Here is a 21103-nt window from a genome sequence, read left to right as displayed (position 1 = left end):
TAGTCATCCGATATGTTTGAGAAACACGCTCATTAGTGCACAACCACATCTAACCTCCCCAACTGAGTTGCCTCACCTGGCTCTGTCCCTAGAAATGGGTGATGAATTTGGCGGAATGGTGAAAAAAGGGTTGGCTTAAGTAATCGAAAAGGGAATTCGGATGTAATTCAATGCTTAAAATAATAAAGAGAGGAATAGTGAGTGAAATAGTAAAGTGGATTTATTTGTAGGGTGGGGAGGGATTGGGAAATGATTTGGTAGGAAGGGGGCGCGCTGTGGATACGCAATGGAATGAGGAAGAGTCGACCTCGCCCGCTCAAAGAGGACGGAAAATGAATACATCCCAAACGATAAGGGAATTTGTGAATATTTAGCGCAGCTTGGATGTTTCATTGAGCTGTATTGAAAGGTTAACCAGAAAAAGAAGCCAGTCTAGAGAAGGAAAGGAGTCTTTTCCAGTCAGTAGCTTTTCTCTCCTTCGATCGTAAAACGCAACAAAGGCAAAATGAGTGTCTTTAGGAAAAAATTAAGGTTAATTAAGTTTCACTGATAAGACTTACATCTCTGGAAGCTGGCTTTATACGTTTTATCGTTAACAGGCGAAAGGCGTCATTGACGCCAAGTATAAGCTGTTTATTTTTGAGCGAGAATCTTTCAACGGTTATGTATCCGATTCGAAATCGCTTGGGCTGGGATGAACAGGTACTTACATATGATGCCAAAATGTTTTTTTCTTTGTATGACATTTAGTTGTATGAATTTTCTATACTTATGAGATAAGTTTTGCAAAGTTGGCATTGATATAGTTATATTCTGAATATTAAAATTATCCTTCGAAAACATTTCTCATGCAGATAATTGTTCTCATAATCTATCGTTATCCTATAACTCGAGAATAACACTAGTTTGGCAGCGTATGAATGAATTGAATTTGTTTTTAAATATAACCAAATTTCGCTTTTGCAGAGCCTTTGGTTTTAATGCTATGTGAGTCTTCAAGATTCTAGCTAGAGGTGTCGTGGGTCTCCCTACACTCTAATATGTATGCCAAAGATTTTGTCGATATATGCTCTTTGTGCATGCTCTTTTTCTTTCATACCGAATAATAATATAATACCGAATCTTCGTTAAAATATGATAAATATGCGTGTGCTTCTTGTGGATTATCATCTTATGGTGGTTGCACTTTTAGCTACCGTATGGCACACGTTGTCATAGTCTGTGATTTTGTACTGTTCACTGGCAAGTCTAGCAGGAAATCTTCCTACTTATTGAAGCTTTAGTGCACTCTAAATTTTCCCTCCATTACTGGTTAGAAATGTTTCAGTCTCAAGGAACATGAAGGGAGTCAAAATAATCATAATAATTTATTTTTTGTTTACAATTTAATTAAAATCTCATTAAGTAATAAAAAAATAAGTGATCGCAGCTACAATAAGATTTGTGAATTGGACACACATCTATATTTTATACGCGCTTTATCTACCTCTTTCCTAAAATATGCCAGAATTTTTGCTAGTAATTACTGGCATTTCAAATTTAATGAATTGGCACATTTTTCTATTAGCGATAACACGATATTTCTGGTTAAAAAACTCTTCTTTATTTGTCCCACCCTTTTAGAATTGAAATACCATTTTGTTCATGAAAGGTTGTCGAGCGTCGCAAACACCTTCGCTCTGATGACCGTAGATTATCGCTGTGGATCGCCGCTGCGGTCAGCGTCCCAGCGCCAAGCAAAAAATGAAATTCTCCTTAATGAGTCCCAGGGCATCGTTCAGATTAATAACACTTCACTGAGCGCCCGGAAAACCTCTGTTTAGTACCGCGTCGTCTAGTTCCCTCCCCCGGACATAAAGCCTCCGTTACCCTTCCCTCCTCGCTCTCGCGCTGAATGGGGTCCCTTCTAGAGGGGTATAATTACTCGCTAATACTCCGCGGCGACCATAAAACAAGCGGTTAATCTCGTCGTTAGCAAAAAGTCGTCGTCGTAAAATAGCATAAACATCGTTCCTAAAATCGCCCCAAGCGTTCGACGCGTATAACTCTTTTATTTCCATTTCCATTTTTTGATCCCATCTCCTCCCGATACGTAAACTAGACAACTGCTGTTGCACGAAGGTAACCACATTCTAGCACGAATTCGTAGCGAGAGCGAAGCCCAATGATATGAATGGTGGTCGATAGTTTTTTAAAATATAATTTGTAGATAAGTTTCGTATACTTTATGGCTGAAAATTATTGTTGCTTCAGAGTAATTTTGAATATGAAATGAATACGGTTCACGGTTACTTTTTATATGTAAGAGTTTGTTTTATTTCCCCCCAATTTACGGTTTCGGTGCTTTGCCTATTCCCACTATCGTTTGTAGCTTTTCAAAGTATAATCATGCGATTGGAAAACCCTTCCCTTGCTTCCCACACAAAGTAAATTTGTAAATCTCAATTTAGACTGTAAAAAAGAGAAGTTTCATTGATCCATGCCTCCCAAAATAAAAGTGAAACTACCTCTTTGAACGAGGTATAAATTTAAACGCTTATAAAAATGAAAATATTTTAAGATCTGATGATTAAAAGCATAAAACATTTTTAAAAATTCCTCTGTAACAAAACGCAGGCATCTAAAGTCATGCAGAATAAACCATTTAAGATACATTGTGCATAGGAGTATCTATTCCCATTCTGCCTCACTCCTCTCGCCTTTGGGACTATCGACTCCACCTCCTGTCACGCAGTTCGAAATGGTTTTTGCGGACTGCGTCGAGGGGAAAATAAAGGCCAGGGGCGTCCAGGGTACCATCGGTGGGCGGAGGTGAAGGGCGATGGGAAAAGGTGGGGTGGAGTGTGCAGGGTTATATCATCCCCGAGGGTCTTACGGGAGTAGCTGTCATCCTCGGAGATGCAGAACCCTGAGGGCTTTGAAGTGGGACGGGAGGGCGATACGAAAGGGTTGTCTTCAGCGCAAGTTTAGGGTTGTGAAAATACGGGTCGATCGGATACATTGGCGGTGAGAGAACTTCAGTAGACAGGTCGATAGGCTTTAGCTTGCTTTACGTATGCAAGTCACAAGCTAACATTAAAATGGTATAGTGGGACGGAAATACTTGAAAACGATAATATTTTTTTTGGGCCTAATTTTTTTCAATTAATTTTGCAATTTAGCTCAATTGGAAGTCTCGCTGGCTTTAGTATTATAATAAGCATAATTTTTATTTACTGCTCTATGATTTATCGATTCCTAGTTAATACAATGTTGTTTCATGTACTAATAAATTCTTAGGCCGCCATTAAGTGAATAATTTCTCCGAATGTCAGCTACATCTGTCGCATGCCAGGTTGAATACCCTCTAGAAGCTGACTTATGTATTGAACCTCCTATCTACTCCTATAACTTTGGAACCAGCCTAAACATTTCTCCAAGTGCCCATCCCTCGCAAAATATCGTAATTTTAAATACTTAATCTGATTTTCGGTAAATAAATAATTTGGATCGTCTATACACATAAACAGGAGAACTAGTGACTACCATCTCAGGCAAAGTTTCAACTTGGAAAAGTAGTCACGTGTCAAGCCTCGCTTTGATAAGCCTGAATTGTGTAAATTGAATAGAATTTTGAAGTTAATACTTCTTCAGGCGCGTCAGGTAGCTACATTAAAACTATGTATATGGTTGAATGTCATCCAATCAGTCACACCATCACGCTACCCTATTGTCCCCCTCCTACTATTTCTACATAATAGGCGTATATTTTTGGGAAATTATTTACCTACAGTGCTTGTTAGCCGTGTACCAATTACTCCAAGATATAAACTAGTAGGCAGGAACTGGGAGGGAAGAAAGGGTTGGAAATAGAGAGGTTACGGTTTTCCTTTAAAAGACAGATGACTTTCACAGTGCGTAGAAGAAAGGGTTCGTGTGTGTTTTGGAAGGGTAAAAAGTGGTGCGAGTGTGGAGCCCGAAATCGATTGGTACACTCGAGGCCATTAGGAAATCCTCGGACGCTCATTCCTCTTCGTTTTTTTCCCTCCCATTTTTTCCCTCCAAAACTGCAATTTTCCTCCTCCACTATCCTCACCCTCTACCAGCTCCCTCGACGTTCCCCCCTTCGCCCTGGGCGTATTAAAAGGGAGAGAGCGAATGAGCCACCCCAAAAACTGTCCTTGGAATCTCCTTTAGTTATTGTAGTGGATATTTTCGTAGTTATATTCATACTGTTCCGCAATGTTTTTATTTGCCGTACTCACAATGTCACCACAAAGCGGCATCATCATGTGCTGTACAACGCTTTTAATAGCGGCAACATTCTCTAAATACGGTTGCGCGGCTAATTCGATTTGCTTCAGATAACTTGTATCTACTTGAACGTAAGACCATCCGCAAAGTGACATCAAATCTGGTTCAGTGAACTTTAGGAGTTCTAACATTAATTGTCAAAATTGCTTTCTCGAAGCCAGGCCATTAAACGAATAATTACTCCGAATTTCAGCTGCTACGTCAGTGGCATGCCAGGTATTGAATACTCTATAGACGCCAACTTAAGCATTGAACCGCCTAACTACTCCCCGTACTGCGGAACATGCTGAAATTTCTCTCACTTTCTTTCTCTTTCATCCCTCGCTCAATTTCACGATCGGCCGAGAGAACGGCCAATTTTTTGCACAAGAGGATTTGTTTGGAGGAGGAAGTATTCTTTCCCACTTTTAAGGTACCCTTTCGAATGGAGAGTCTTCGGATTTGGAGGGTAGGAGTAAAAAAAAAAAATCCAAGTTCTCAGTCCAGGCTTCCATGTTATCCCTCACCGTCCCTCCACGGAGCCAAACTGCCCTCTGTCCCCTTGCGTCTCGTTTATCGTGATTCCTCCCTTCCTCTTTTGCCTCCACCACTCCTCCCGCATGGTCCGGCCTCCTCAAACACAGGCGAGGAGTTACGAGAAAAGCGGAGCACACGTTTGGTGCCCGACCCTTTGATGTTTACGCATGCAGAAGGAATGATGACCGTTGAGATGGGATCCGACTCCTCTTTCAAACGTCCTTCAAATACTAACACGTTCCCATGGCAGCGAACGCGCTCTCCTCCGGTTTCTCATCGCCACGTTATTTGCTTGCTCCCGCTCAAATGCGCAGGCTCAAATTTGCTCCCCTTCCCATCATTTTCAACGTCACAGTTACTCGGGATAGTTGGTTACTTTAGGTTGAAAAATATTGCCGCTTTGCCATTCGTTCTTGATTCTCATGGAGATCAAACATTTCCACCGTGTAATCGCCGGTAACTGTTACTTATTGTCACCTGACCTTTGGGCTACATTTCAGTGCGAGCGATAGCGGAATGTGATAGATCTTAGCGTGCAAGAAGCCGATGAATCACTAAAAGAAAATACTCGTACGCAAAGTAAAGATTTTCCATCTAGGTATTTTTATATAACTTTTCATTTATAGTTACTATGGCCGACTTGAAGCTAGTGATCGAAGGGTGACCTAACCTTTAAAGTAGAATACAGTTCTTTCATAGTCTTTTTAAATTGGTTTTTATCGTACTAAAAATTTAAGATTGATTAAGCTCAATATTTTATTTGAGAATCATTTGGTTTTCTTTCTTTAAATCGTCCCAGTGTTGGGTCACCCATTCGAGGGATTATGAACTGCTACTTTTAAATGGAATTTGGGGATATAATTATTGGAAATTTTAAGACTTTTAATAATTACTGTGGTAAATCGATCGAATTCCTGGGTGAAACTCTATTTTTGTTCTTCTTTTTTGGTTACCGTGGTAACGGGAACGATAATTCCTTCGCGCCTCCACGGGTCCATTTCTCGGAAGCAAAGGGAAGTTTGATAATTCGCTAAGCGAGTCATTTTTTCTCTCGGCTTCGTCGAGAGTAGGTGGGGAAAGTTATTATGCTTTTGAAAGGCCAGGAGAGGTTGTAAAGGGTCGAAGAGGATAAATGTTTGGAGTAGAACACGAGGAATATCATCTAGATAAATTTTGAGACAAGCCAAAACCGTACCACACATATTTGTCGCCTTATCACCCATGGAAAATGAAAAAAGCTTTTTGAAATCAGTATGATATTTTGTATTCCGACTTCCGAAAAGTAATGAGAGTTCCTGGAATGTGGAAACGGTAGCCTATTTTCACACTTTATATCCGAATTATTAGAATGGAAAGTAACTCAGCCCGTGAAACTTCATTTCTCGTGCCGAGTCGCTCGTGTGTGGGAAATCACTGCTACTGGGAAGTGATGATCTCGTCAACGAGTTTTCATTCCAAGAAAACGTTCGGGACCCGAGGTTGGTAAATATGGGGTGCCGAAGGGCACCATCGTTCCTCCTACCTTCCGCGAATATCCTAGAAACCGCTAAAGACAGATGACGAGCGATAATCCAACACGCCTTCATCCAGCTGTTGTAACGAGCACTTCTTTGATTGAGTGGTCGATTAATCTGTGCCGTAAATAATTACAGGGTATTGCTTTAAATTCACGACTCGTCGTGAAAAATTGTATAGCTGCTATTGAACACTGTAGATAGCAAGTTTCTTTAAATTTAGCTACTGAACTTTACGTCACATCACTTGAGCCTCCCCTGACATGGACTATCACACGCCACTCAGCATGACAGATATGCTATTTAGCTCCATTCAAAATGTAATATTTAATGTTAAATTCATAAATGTGCTGAAAAATTATAAATAGCCACACGTTTTACAGCGTAGTGATTTACTGAATTAAACGCGTGCTATCCTTACAAATAAAATAGGAACGCTTAACCCAACATTTTGCCAGGTTTTGGTCTTTAAAGGTAGACAGTTGGTATAACCCATGAAGGTAGACAGTTGGTATTGGTATAACATGTGAAAAAATAAAATTATACTTTAACAGAATGCATACCATAAAAAATAAATGATAGTTATAAAAAATTAAGACGCGAGAAAAAATGATAGGCAGTATGATTAAGTAGGTAGACGTTGGCCGTCAACATGAAGGGTGTGGTCCTTCCAGTGTCAAAGTTAAGTTTATTGTGTCGAGTGCAGGGGGTCGAGTCTTCATGCACCCGCTGCGTTTAAACTCATCCACCAAATTGTGCCCTACGTCGAACAGTCGCCATGTGGAAACATTGCAAGTAAAGGGGATTCCATGGGAAAAACACGCATATTTCCGATTTAATTTCAATTATCGAATGGAGTACCACATTCTTACTTATGCTTTACCTTTGTACTGCAGCAATTTCAATTATGAATGCCTTACTCAAATTATTTTGCACCTTCCGTTATCTAGGTGGACATTTCAAATAACCTTATTCATTTGTGAAAGCTCACATATTCGAGACATTAAATCATTGCCAAACTATTTAAATAGCTTATTATTAACAAGTATAATTGATATATGGTTATATATTGTGAATATAACAAAATTATGCTGTAATATACCTAAATATAACTAATTTAATACAGTTCTGATCAACTGATACATTAATTGACACATTTTGAAACGTGAATAATGGATTGAGTCTTATGGAAAAACTTGGAAAATGCAAGTGGTATTGAATAATTTCAAAAGATGAAATTTTTAGATGGTTTGTGATGAGATTGGTGATATACTTAGGGCAAAATGATATCTCTTGCATTATATTATTTAAAAATATTACATTTGTGAGGCGGACAGAAATTTCCACGAGTGTGCTGCTCTTCTTGTCCAAGTCCATGGTCGAGTGTTCAGAGAGGCACAGTTGTTTGAAAAAACTAATATTCAGAGCTAGATAATGGCCCGTTGTATGGCAGCGAGCTCATGTATTTACAAAATTAAAGGCTTCATCAGTTAAAGAGCAGTCCAATAGGTATTCTGTTTACGTGTCCACCTGTGTGAGAACAAGTAGGTACAGCCACTTTAGCCGCTATGCTGTGGATCTTAAAGTAGAGTCTCTCGTTTCGCCGTTTTAGTCTTGAATCTTCTTTGTACTTATCACATATTCATTTATACGTTTATATTTTGCTTAACCGGCTTAAAATCATCCATAAAATGCAAATTTCATCAAACATCACATTTATATTCGTATAAATGGGATAAATGAATTATTCCTTCATCTCTCCTATGGTGTATAAAATTTTTTATTGTCTTTCTCTGTCGTCATCAATCCTGGAAAAAGCATTGGTTCGTAGAATTGCTTGTAAGAGATAATGCAGAATAAATCCATTGGCGGGAAACATAATGCAACTTTATTTTGAAAGAAATTTAGGAGAAATATTGGTTTAAAGTTTTCAAGAGAACTCTTAATTCATTACATGATTTGCTCTTGGAACATATTTTTACAAGAAAATTATATGATTAGCAGGCTTTACCTTCACCATTGTGAAAGTTTGTTGGCCTTTTTTGCCGTCATGGATAATTATTATCCTCTTTGCCAGAGGATTACAATTTTTAACCTACTTACACGCGAAAAAAATTAGAATTTTTACACATCCCAAATCAAAACCTAACGTCATGTAACGATCACGCGGTGACTTATTCCAAAGTTTGACCTCGCCGAGGATCGATTAAAATTCAAAGCAAAGAAATCAGGACATGATTGGGCGCGGATGGCATCACCCCACATCTCACATTTAACTCCCTTTAACCCATTATAACCCAATGTTGCTTCTAAGCAACATCAAAAATTTATAAATGCTCTGCTCTATTCAGGAAATATCTAAACTATGCATTATTGTGTGGTGTAAATTGTAATGACTAATTATTTAGCTACCACGATATTTATGATTGAGTGCAAAATTTTCAAGTTTTCATAATGAAAAAATCTTGATATTTGAATTCTTCCAAAAGCAGCCCTGGGTTAGAAAGGCCTAAAGCCCTTCGATCAGAGGACACCGCTCGTTCTTGTCCACCCGCCCCTTTTCTAATATTTTTCAAAGGGTGACATGGAAATGTGTAAGGGGTGCTCCCCCCGCCACCTCGAAAAAGTGTCGCGGGTCGCACGCCTCGTATTGCGTGTGGGTCCTTGCCCTTGGTTTCGGGGAGCGAATAATCACACACAAGTATTTAAAATTTTAACCCAAAGTTTATTTCCATTAAACCCAATTTTCAAATCATTTCAAGCAAAAGGCATGAAGTAATAAAGAATTTGTGCGTCCAGAATAGCCAAAAGTTAAGATACTACCAATGTCTCGGGAAGGAGAGGAGCTGGGACGCTTCGACTCCAGCTGACGGCTACATTGCTGACTGCCCTGTGTGTTACTGAGTGCGTCCCTGAGTGCCGTGCGCCAATAGCATCTCCACCGTGCCATTATATAGGGAAGTGGAACCAGGATGTTTTCGCCCAAGAGGAAGGGGAAAGGAAGGGGAAGAGGAAGGTTGGGCGTTCTAGAAAGTGAAAATGTGCAAATCCCGACGCATAGTTTGTCAAAGCTGGCTATTCTGAGACGTCACACAACAACATATTTATGCATATTTTGGAAATGGAAATCTTCCATTTCCGGGTCACTACAAATGGACGATGAGCACGTGGCTATATGCGTGCGTCAAAATTTTTTTAAAATACATATGATGTAACGTGAATATTCAAGTTAATAGGGTACGAAAGATGTATCCGAGAAGTAAAAATATCGGTTCGTGGAAGGGAAAACTAAATCGGCTAAAACTAAAACAAAAAAAAACTAAACTTTTCACTGCGCCCACTCCCAGCAGCTTAATGGAGATCTCTTTCCGGTGCAATAATAAGCATGGAGGGCGAACTGTAATTATGCGAAGCTGAGGCGCAGATTCGCTTTGGGCGGTGAGTCAGGTGAGATAGGGAAGCGGTACTTGGTAAAAGAATTAGCGGATTCCAGGTGTGGCAGTTAGAAGCCGAATTCAGAATTCACACACAGTTAAGGTATGAGCTGTGGTGCCGATCTTGCTGGAATTTTTAGGCTTAAACGATCGATTTCACAATGAAGGGTTATCTTTTAATTGTATTTCTACGTATAGAGCAGTTTTACATATTGACATGGTTGAACGAATTCACTATATGCTCATTTTTCATAATCGTATCCACTTAAGTATGTTCTACTCCATAAATAAATTATGAAACCTTATTGCTTATTATTGCTAATATATACGCCAGATGCGTTAGGCCTCGAATTATCCTATATATAAGAAATAATTCAAAGATGAAACATTTATGTGCCTTTACCATCCTCTCATTTTAGGCATTGTCTCCTTTACTGTAAGTAAGTGGAATTGCGCACCTAGTGTATAGCGTGTAACGTAAATAACTCTTTAAGAACTCCAAATGATAATTTACTTATACATGTGATTCAGACTTAGTACCTATTTCGTTCTATACCTATTGATTTACTATATTACAACTGTTCGCTCAACTATTGACTAATTTCAAGTATGATACCTAGCTTTCACTTATCATAAAAATATTACACGTGAAAACCAGCATTTACAGTTGAATGGTTTTATCGAGAGAGGAGTTTTAAGGGAGAATCTTCTGCCGTAATTAGCTTGGTAGGGAAATGGTCAGTTTTATGCAGTCCAATAAATAACGTAGATGACATTTTTATGGGAAAATTCTTCTAACTTATCAAAAAATGGTATAATTAGAAAGCATTTTGGGTTTTTTTATTTGAAAAAATCCGGCCAATACTCTAGTACAGGGGTTCCCAAACTGGGGGGGCGCCCCCCTGGGGGGGCTTGGAGAAAGTCCATGGGGGGCGTGGCACCCAAATGAAATAAATAAAAAAATTACAAAAATAATTTCCTCAGTTCTTTGAAATATATTCTTTCTAAGTTTTCATAATTGTAATCTTTCCATTCTGCGTTACCGCATTCAACAGTGAACAAAAAAATCTACCTACTCACCGTATCAAGTAGGCACATACTTGTACGAGTACAAGTACTTGTACAAGTAGGAGTTGGTATGTATGGCACCGTGGAAATAGGGTATTGCAAAATGGAAAGCTGACATGTGTAGCGGGGGGGGGGGGGGGGGGCGTGGTACAAAAAAGTTTGGGAACCCCTGCTCTAGGAGTTGAATTTCCTAGGCAAGGAAGTAAACCAAGAGGGGCATCAATTTCCCTAATTATAAATGACAGTTGTCAATGACGCGATACAATTTCAGGGAAAGGTTGTGGGGGGATTTTGTTCCTCTATTCATAAATCTCCGTCACCTTCCAACTGTAATCCAGCATATAGCCTCTCTCTTTTTCTCTAATGTCCCTGGATATCGTCTACGTCCTATGATGATGTCCTCGTTGAGTTTGATTCGTTTCCCTTTATTTAAAATTCCCTATTTTCCTCATGCATCCCCAGTCAGCGGCGTCGGTGGCCTATTTCCCAGCGAACTGATTGAGGATTAGTATGTCAATCAAGGAAATAACGGAAACTCCAGGACGAGGGAGAGAGGGTCGCTCAGTAACCCTCGTTGCATGCCTAGTTCGTGAGTCAAGCATAGCGGCGCTGAGACCAATTCGTTAATATATTTCGCCCTCGTGCCCTTATATAAATTAGCATAAGCTTTTAACTATGCGCTTACTGCCATTAGTATGGAGGCTTCCGCGGTGATTAAATTGATGATTATTTTTCGGGTTAATTCCACGTCGACTCATATTTTTGCGGACGACAGTTTCGGGCGCGATCCATCTCCCGTCTTCGGGTTCGGGTCTGCTCATTTCAAGGAAGCACCGAATTCCCACTGCGATGTCCGCTGCCTGATTACCAGCTATTGCCCGAAACTCTTTACAAGGAAATTGGCACACTTTTGAGAAGGGAAATAGTCGTATTCCCTGCTGGACTTAAATATTTCTCCGATTCAAGCATAGCAGCTTGTATCATTTCATTCCAACTAAACTGTTGCTCTTTTGAAATGATGGATAGCATGCATAGAAAAAGAAGCAATGGTGAGGATGCTTGCAAATATTTTTGCAAAAACTAGGACAGCATATTTCCATTAGTTTGATGAAAAGAGTTCCTTATTTTACTTCATGTGATGAATTTAAAAAAATAAGTGTTCAATGCTATAGATTCGGCATCATAATACCATCATCTAAAAGTTAAATACAAATTCAGTTGTATTTTTTCTCTATTTTGATAATAGTTTGCTAGCAAAAATTTATAATATCTCGCTGGATAAAATAATATCTTGCGGAACTCTGTGGCGTGGAATATCGATGTGTTGCGTTCAGAAATCTCTTGTAATGATGGAGATTGGAAGATGAATTTGGGTTTAAGGCAAATCCTAGTCTGTACCTCCTACCTAAGAGAAAACTACCGTAGCACAATCCATTTCAACTATGAAATGCTCAATGAGTGATATCATTGAGTAACTAAATAGAATAATAAATACCTGCCCAAAATTAGAAAAAAATTATAAAAACTTGCGATAGTTCAAAAATTTAAGCGGAGTATAATACCTATAACTTAGTCATAAATTCATTTCCACAAATTTATGATCCTGCAGAAAGTATCACTCCCTCTTGAAAACTCATATTTTGTCTCTTTTTTCGTCAAATGGTGTGATTTACTAATTGCTGTGAACGATATTTTCTTGGCATTCTCAGTGTACATAAGCATGCGTTAACATGAATATTTTTTTTAACTCAATAAAGTAGACGAGATACTGTTCGAAATTTCATTGATTGAAAAATTAATATTTTGACAATGAAAAAATATTAGAGGCTAAAATTTAAGGTGCAGGGAAATATTGGTATTGGCATACTGAATATCCATAAAGATAAATTGTTTTAGAATGCACCAAAAGTTATGAGACAAAAACCGGTCGAGAAGTAGTGATGCGACCTCATAAGGATTATTAAACACCATTATGGGCCATAAAGTTTCTATATTTCACGTGAAATCCTATATTTTATTCTGTCTTCATCACTTTCGCCCTGCATTCATCGCTAAAATTTTATCCCTTCTTATCCTTGTTTCAATATTTTTCTCATGCTCGTACGACGACCCGTGCGTTCTCTTTTCCTATCGTATGGGTCGTATTTTGTCTTTCACACGACAAATTGTATTTCTTTGGAAACGTTATCATTAAGAACTTTATTTTGCAGACAAAGTAGGCATAATATTTGAATATTGGCACATATCCTGACATTAAAAATATGCGTCAGTGAATAACTAAATAAATAAAAGTAAAAGTTGAAACTTGACAATCAGGAAAGTATTGGCACTCGTGTTCTTCATGTATCTTTATAATCCAAGACTGTTGCATACGTTTAAATCAATTTTTTCAGTTGAACTTTTGTGAGGAATATGGGTCAAGGATAGGGATAAAAATGCAGCAATTTTGGCTAGAAATTTTTCACTGTTGTGTATAATTTTAAATTGCACGTAGTAGGTATGTATTTGATGTTGTCACTTATTCCGCTGCTTGCCTAACGGCCCGGGCCTCTCTCCCTTCTCCCGCCCTTGTCGTCAAGCACCAGCTACACGACGGCGGCCGCCTACGGCAGCAACCCCAACGTGTTCATCCGTCTGGACTCGGCGGCGCGCAACCTGGGCTCCGTGGGTCGCGCCTCTTCCGTGGGCACCTACGTCAACGGCGGAGGCCCCGGGAGCGTGTGCAGCGGCAGCTACGCCACCATCGCCAGCTTCCAGAAGGTGCCCCTGGCCCCACCCTCGCCGTACTACTCCACTTCGGTGGTTGGAGGGGGGAGTGGTGTGGGGAGCAAGGGGGAGGAGGTGGGGGGGAGGCAGAGCGTGGGTGGGGGGGCGAGCAGCTGTGCCAGCAACCACGTGTACGCCAGGCCACACTGCGCATCGCGGGTCTCTCACTACGCATCCTCGCAGATCTCACAAGCATCCGCGGTGAGTAATCTAGTCTCATTATTTTTCTAGAAACATTCTCAATTTTTCGATTCTTTGTACTTTTTACTATTACAAAATAGCGGCGCAGGTTGACCATTATTTTTTTTGGAACAATCTATTTGTTTTAACTAGTGAAATCGCAATAGAAAAAACATAGATATGGAAATAAAAAGTAACTTTACTCAAAAAAAGTATAGAAAAAGGGAATTCTCAGACTCTCGTCATTAAAATAATAATGACGAGGGTAATGAATAGAATCGGCCTAGATTGAACACTTAACACGCAGCTGGTTTTTTTAGGTACACATTTTCATAGTAATAGATTTTAATTTCGCAAAACAAATTAAAATAATATTCAAGTTGGTATTTCTAATGTCAAAACTTACTTGCATTTAACAATTCTTTTCACATAACTTATTTATTCAGAAATGCCGTCTATGGCTTAACTATGTTTCCTGTCTTTATAAACTGTTTACAAACTAGGATATGTGAAACTTTTATACTTAGTATGTTTTGCTCGCAACTTAAGTAGGGATAATATTGACTCACGTGTACAACATTTACATTAGAATTTCATACATGGTGTCATTTCAACAAAATTATTGATAGAATAAAATTAAATTACTTTGTTCTATTCCACACTTTATTTTAAATAGCAAGACCTGGGTTTCAGCACCTCATGCTATCATCAGGTGATGATAGCCCTCATCATCATCACCTGATGATAGCATGAGATGCTGAAACCAGCGTCGTGCTATTTAAAATAAAGTGTGGAATAAAACAAAGTAATTTAATTTTATTTATTCTATGATGAAGCAGTTCCACAAAGTAACGCCGGAGACCGTGTCTTATATTAAAATTATTTACGTTTAATGATAAATCGGATTAATTTGCAAAATATGGCTGGAACTGTACTTGTGCCAAATTTGACGTCATTTTATTGATGCAATTCATCATAAGCTGTGATCGAGTTGCTGGCCACAATTATTTCCAGCCAGGAATTACTTTCAATAATTCTATTTTCTAAAGAACATGATATTCCTATTCAGTCCGGATGTATCGGAATTATTTTAAAAATTTAATTTTAATTTATGTATCATTTAGCAAACAGAAATGTGACGCCTAGTTAGAAAACACTTGATAGACAATTATTTATCAAAATGATACCAAATGAACTCGAAGTACGGACATAGTAATGCAGCATTTCGTGGGTATAATAATGAGACCCTCCGATATTTAAGGTAAATGTGAATTTTTCTGATGATAAAAAGGTGGGCCATGTCTATCACTCCTTAAAACACAGTATTTTTAAACTCTTGGACTAAGAAAAAGTCTTTTTATAAGTTTTCTCGAAAATTGAATTTCATGAATTTTATTATTTGCAAATTCTTATTTAAGCCTTCCAGTAAATAACCCATCAGTTTGTGTTTGTGTTTTACAGTGCATGACTATCAAAAGTATGTAGCAGTATCAAGTGGTTATTTTATCTTTTTAACACCGTTTTCAAAATAAAACATTATTTAATACCCCTATCTACTTATTATCCAAAAAAACGTGTGAACACTACGGCGTTTTTTGAAGCCTTTTGTAACAGTCATAACAGGATAGCATGAAACAGTCATAACAGGAAACATAATGAAACTTTATCAGTGATACCACTCGCCATAATATGTTGGTAAAAGACACTATACAATAAAGAGTTCTTCAAAAGCGGGTATCTTGCAAATTCTTCTTCGGGAATCCTACGATGCAAAATCAACTAAAAGTTATCCCTTGTGGTCACTGCCACTCAGCTGACATTCCAATAAATAATGCTCGAGGTAGATATGACGCATAAGGATGAATATGATGCGAGGAATTCCCTCAGAGCATCAACCCCAGTGATAGTAATCAACCTCTCTCGTGTGCCCTCCAACAATGGCAGCTGCCATCTAGCGGAGTTCGAGGAGACGAGACGAAGCGATTGACTCCCGGGAAGTGTGATTTTCGCTTTCGGGACACAGACAGCGCGGTGGCGACGTGGATTTTTTTGACCCACCACACACGTCGGCAATTCAGCACGTTCGCCTGCTCGAGACGCGATCCATCGACAGCGCCACCGTCACCGATGTAAAGGCGAGGAATCGGGCGATCTCACGGGGAGAAGGGGATCAAACTGTCCCACGCCACATGTCGACCTCACGTCCGATCCCACTGAATTCAATGGGGGTTTTGGAACGGCTTTAGCTTTACTCCTTCCCTTGTACTTATTGTTAGCCTTTATTTTACATCCTTGGGATGAATGTTAGGTAAACGAGGGAAGGAAGGAAGAAAATAGGATTTTTTGTTTTAGATAGAATGAAATGGGTTGATGTGCCGCTTTGAAAAGAACCTGCGCGAAAATTTCCGCGCACCCCCTCTCTGTCCTCGGCTACCCCCACTCAAGGCTCCTTCCTTCCCCTGCCGAGCCTCCCCTACCCGTGTCACTTCATTATTGTTGCCAGCTCTATTCGTTACGGTTCTCTCTCGGTTTTGCGCGCCGGACTTTTGACACTGCTTCGGACATTCTTTTTGGATTTTGATTTGGGTTTCTTTCTAGTAATATTTTGACTTACGCTTCCGTTTTGGTTACTCTATTTGGTTTTACGGCTTTGGTTCTTGTTGAGTCCTTTAACTCTCGTATTGACACTGCTTTGGACATTCTTTTTGGATTTTGAATTGGGTTTCTTTCTAGTAATATTTTGACTTACGCTTCCGTTTCGGTTACTCTATTTGGTTTTACGGCTTTGGGTCTTGTTAACTGAGTTTGAGTTCTTTAACTCTGGTATTGCTTATTTGCAATGGCCAGCTCGTCGAAATCTTCACCTGCCCGAGGTAGGCCCCTCAAAAGTCAGGCTCGAGAAATCGTGTATAGAGTTAGCCGTTTTTTGAACGAGTTGAAATCGGAGGAAGCACTAACGTTGAACGTGGTGTCAGCTACAAGCCAGGCTACGGGAGTTAGTGCCTCCACGGTGAAGAGAATTGCAAGGGAAGGAAAATTATCTGAGGAGAAAGGAAAATTGTCATTTTCAACGCCTAAGTGGAAAAGGGGCGAACGAAAGAAGCGAATACAGCTGGACGACTTCGCAAAATTCTGCATTCGTAGGAAAGTTCACGAGTTTTACGCAGTTCGTAAAACATTGCCAACCGTGAAGAACCTTTTGGAAGCGTTGAAAGAAGACGGAATCCTTGACTGCCAAAGGACCTACTTACGGGAGATACTTTTGGAGTTAGGGTTCCGTTGGAAAAGCTGTCAGTCCAAGAGGAAAATCCTAATTGAGAGGCCCGAGATTGCTGCATGGAGGGAGAAATACTTACGAAAGATCAGGAGCTGCAGAGAAGAGGGGAAGAACATCGTCTACTTGGACGAAACCTGCTTACATGAAAATCATGTGAGTTCAAAATGCTGGCAGTCCCGTGAAGAGATCGGTGTGATTGAACCCATAGGGAAGGGACGACGGTTGATTATTGCACATGCTGGAGGTAATTATACTTTGTTTATTAGCAAAATTAACTCTTTTAGACACATAATTGCGTCAGTGTCAATTGTTTAAATTCTATCGTCAGGGTAGTAGAAAATGTTTTCACGATTGCTTTGTTTCTTCTAGGTGAAGCAGGATTCATTAAAAATGCATTACTCATTTTCAAGTCACATCAGAAGAGTGGAGATTTCCATGATGAAATGAACTCCAAAAATTTTACCAAATGGCTAACAGATGCAGTCATTCCCAATATTCCACTGAACAGTGTCATCGTAATGGATAATGCATCCTACCATTGCGTACAGAAAAACAAACGCCCAACGTCGACAAGCTTGGAAGTTGATGTGCAGAACTGGTTAAAGACAAATAATATTCCATTCTCCCTGGATATGAGAAAGCCACAGCTCTTACAGTTGGCAAAGTCTAGAGATGTGCAAAAAATATTTGTCATCGACGAATTATTACGGGAGTCTGGGCACGAAGTGATTCGTTTACCCCCTTACCATCCTGACCTCAATCCCATTGAAATGGTTTGGGGTGACCTCAAAGAACAGGTAATCTCGAAGAATAACTGCCATTGCATTTATTTAATTTGTTTTTTATGTCAAATGTTATCTACATCTATTTAAATTTGTTAATTACTACACATTTTCTGTATTCCTTTAGGTGCGTCACAATTTGGAGGCGACATCACTGGACAAGAAAGCGGAATTGTTTAAAAAAATTTGTTCCGAATATTCCACGGAGAAATGGACGAAAGTGTGCGCACACGTCAAGAAAATCGAAGAGGAATATTGGAAAACTGACGCACTGATGGACGAAGAAATAGACAAAATAATTGTGGAACTCAGTGGCAGTGAGACTAGTGGAGACTCCGACATGTCATTGACATCCTCGGAAGAGAGCGAATGCACAATTTGAATTGGCTAGGTATTTTTAAATTGTACATTTCCGGAAATTATTTCTCCTAATCACTCAATTAATACACCATTTCTAAGCATATTTAATAATTGTTTAAAAATATGTAACAGTTGATTTCTAATAAACTTGATTTTCTTGAATATCCTTATCTTTGCATAAAATTTGGTGGCGTTTTACGGTAAGAAATGGTATAAAATGAATTATTTCCTCTGTATATGTCCCCCGGACGCCTACTTAAGGGTTAAATTATATCCCTCCACTGCGGCTACAATGTAGTTTCGTGCCTATCTTTTGTCCGCCGGAGGAAACTTGGCAACACGGTTTGCCTCTCCTCAAGTGTGTGAGAGAGAGAGTAAAGAAGGGGAAGCAGGGCCGGGAGGTGGGGTAGGTAGCCTTAGCTCCGCCCACCGTTCGCCGAGAAGGTTCTTTACTACGCGGCTGAACATATCGATATTAATAACGATCCATCCAAACTTGGCATAGTTTTTGGAGAGAACGATCAATAATTTGGGTCATCTCCGCCAAGAGGGTATATTAGCGAGGGAAGAGTGGAGGGATACCCGGCGATAGTCTAATGCCTACGACGGATAGCACCAACGGCACCACGACGTAACGTCCCCTCCGACGGACGGAGTGCTACTTTTGCAGTGTCCTACGCGCAGCTTTTGAAGTGGGAATTGGGTAACTTCTGAATTATCCCTCACTGCTCGCAGCTTATGAAGCCAACATGCCCATCCAAAACTATCGTAGGGAATGCATGAATGATGCATCCTAAGAGATTACTTTGGTAATCTAACGGTATATTGAGTTTGGCAAGAATTTTTTGAGGGATAACGTGAAAGATACCAAATATTACAATTTTTGCGCATATATTTTGAATTAACTGCGAGCTTAGCGATCCCAATAAATTCACAAAATGAAAAATCTAACCAATGGAGACCTTAAGACTCTCCTCCGTTGTTCGTTTCGTTTGCTGCCACGGACTTAGATTCACACATCCATATAAGTGGTGTTAATTTCAGCTTTTTTGCTGTGAGATTCATATTCATAAATTGCGATACTTTCGAACGGGAATATCACAGGTAATAAACACCTATATGATACGCCTCCGGTAAGACTTGTAGAAATATGTTTATATTGAGAGTTGAACAGGAAGGTTCTTGTGTGACATAATGAAGGATATGCTACTTAAAATATACTTGAAGTTGAATGCGTCAGGAAATAGCGTAGCTTAAACTTGACGTGCGGTTGGTATATTATTAATAACAGTTGTGAATTGAATGGACTTCTCTTCTATTAATCCAACCACTTTCTTTTAAGGTATATTTGAGTGAAGTGACGTGAAGTCAAACTTTGATGCTTCGTTCATTCGTTCATTTTTCCCAACAATTGTGAAAGGTTCCTCGTTTTTTTCACAATGCTGAGCCTCCTCCGCTTTTGTCTAGAATATATTCATAACCTGTTCACCTTATTCGTTGGGGCGTTGGTACTGATGTGGTGAGCCTTTCTAATGTACGTCGCCACCTCTGCTGCTCAATAAAATTTAGTTTTCCCTTACTCTTTTTGTTCTCATTGGTATCGCACAGCAAATATTTCGTTTATGTGTGAATATGCATGCGCTAAAAGGGAAAAGTTATTTTACCATTGCAAATGTATCATTATTTTTCGATTTCTGTTGGATTTTATAATTATTCCCTCTGCGTACTTTCCCCGGTTTTCACGGTTGGTTTGTTCTTAGCACATTAAAAGACATTCACTGTGTGCTTAGCAGGCAACTGCGGCCGGAAACATGTACTGCTGAGAAGGTGATGGCTGAGGATAGGTGAAGATGGAAGCGGAATTGGGCTTTATCCGTCATTTACAACCGAGTTAACCTCTATCTCTAACCTTTAAAATGTAGCCGTTCTTATGAAGGATATGAACCCTTGCCCAGCATTTATAAGTGTCATACCAAGTGCGTCGTGGGTGAAGGCATACCAACCTGAAATGATTGAAGTCAGATATCATAGATGAACCTTTTACTCGTTGTCACATCGCAATGCATTGACTGAATTTCACTGACGGAGGGGAAGTCTCTAGCAAGTGGTGCGGGCCGTACCTTTGCGGCGCCGCGGTGCGGGGTGGCGCCCTGGGGGGTGGAGCGCATTTGGATGGGCAATATCTCAATGACGTATAACGTATAATGCGGAAGTTAAATAAATTACATATTAACTGTAAGGTATTTATAGATACTTTTAATGATATTCAATTTTCTTTTTAGAGGAAATATAATTCATTCTTTATTTTTTCATCAAACATAGAAACGTTTTGTAAATAATGAGAAAGTTTATTGATCTACTCATTACTTTACATTCTCTGCGATAAAATATAAATGGAATATTAGAAAACTCATTTTACTACTATTAAAAAAATATAAAATTATACATATATTTCATAGTTTTTTATTTAATGTAGTGCAACTATTGGCATTTGCTCGAGGAGTTTATATTGCCTGATTTTTAAATTTCAAACCCAAATTTTACATGCAAAGAAATGAATCAGCGCTTTGAATTTTGCAAATAGCAATTTTCACATCGCTTTCCCTTATCTTTATTATGGAGAAATTGGTGGCTTGTTATTATATTGTGGCGATAAATTGATTTCGAAAAGTGCGTAGGGATTTATTAGTGACTAATTTCTTAGTTGATAAAAGTGTCATGGATTTTCAAATGATTTCCTCCCCGGCTGTTATAGCTATTAAGAATGAATAAAATCTCAGATTCCAGTCTTATTGCCTCAGCGAAATTTGGCATTCAGTTCAGAGTGGTGATAGGTATAAGTCAATAGAATGTTTAATCTCAATTATGTGCTTGAATGCAGAAATGAATGAAGTGCTAATGATATTCACTGAA

General features: G+C 39.2%; 2 protein-coding genes across 2 annotated transcripts in view; both read left to right on the top strand.

Annotated features, from left to right (window-relative positions):
* Positions 1-15256, top strand: part of LOC124173962 (tyrosine-protein kinase Dnt-like) — a 358235-nt gene extending 342979 nt beyond the window's left edge. Inside the window, exons 6-7 of the mRNA XM_046553125.1 lie at positions 13405-13792; positions 15233-15256. Coding sequence (XP_046409081.1) covers positions 13405-13792; positions 15233-15256 — 412 coding nt within the window. The remainder of the gene's footprint in view (positions 1-13404; positions 13793-15232) is intronic.
* A 2379-nt stretch (positions 15257-17635) lies between these two features.
* On the top strand, positions 17636-18352 carry LOC124153347. Its single transcript, XM_046526456.1, has 2 exons — positions 17636-17845; positions 17958-18352. Exons 1-2 carry the CDS (start codon positions 17681-17683, stop codon positions 18210-18212), a joined length of 420 nt encoding a protein of 139 aa, XP_046382412.1. The 5' UTR covers positions 17636-17680; the 3' UTR covers positions 18213-18352.
* The last annotated feature ends 2751 nt before the right edge of the window (positions 18353-21103 follow it).

This window comes from Ischnura elegans, chromosome 2 (genome assembly GCF_921293095.1).
Source record: "Ischnura elegans chromosome 2, ioIscEleg1.1, whole genome shotgun sequence".
In the NCBI taxonomy this organism is placed as follows: domain Eukaryota; kingdom Metazoa; phylum Arthropoda; class Insecta; order Odonata; family Coenagrionidae; genus Ischnura; species Ischnura elegans.
Note: the sequence above shows the minus strand (reverse complement) of the source record. Positions and strands in the feature narration are given on the sequence as shown.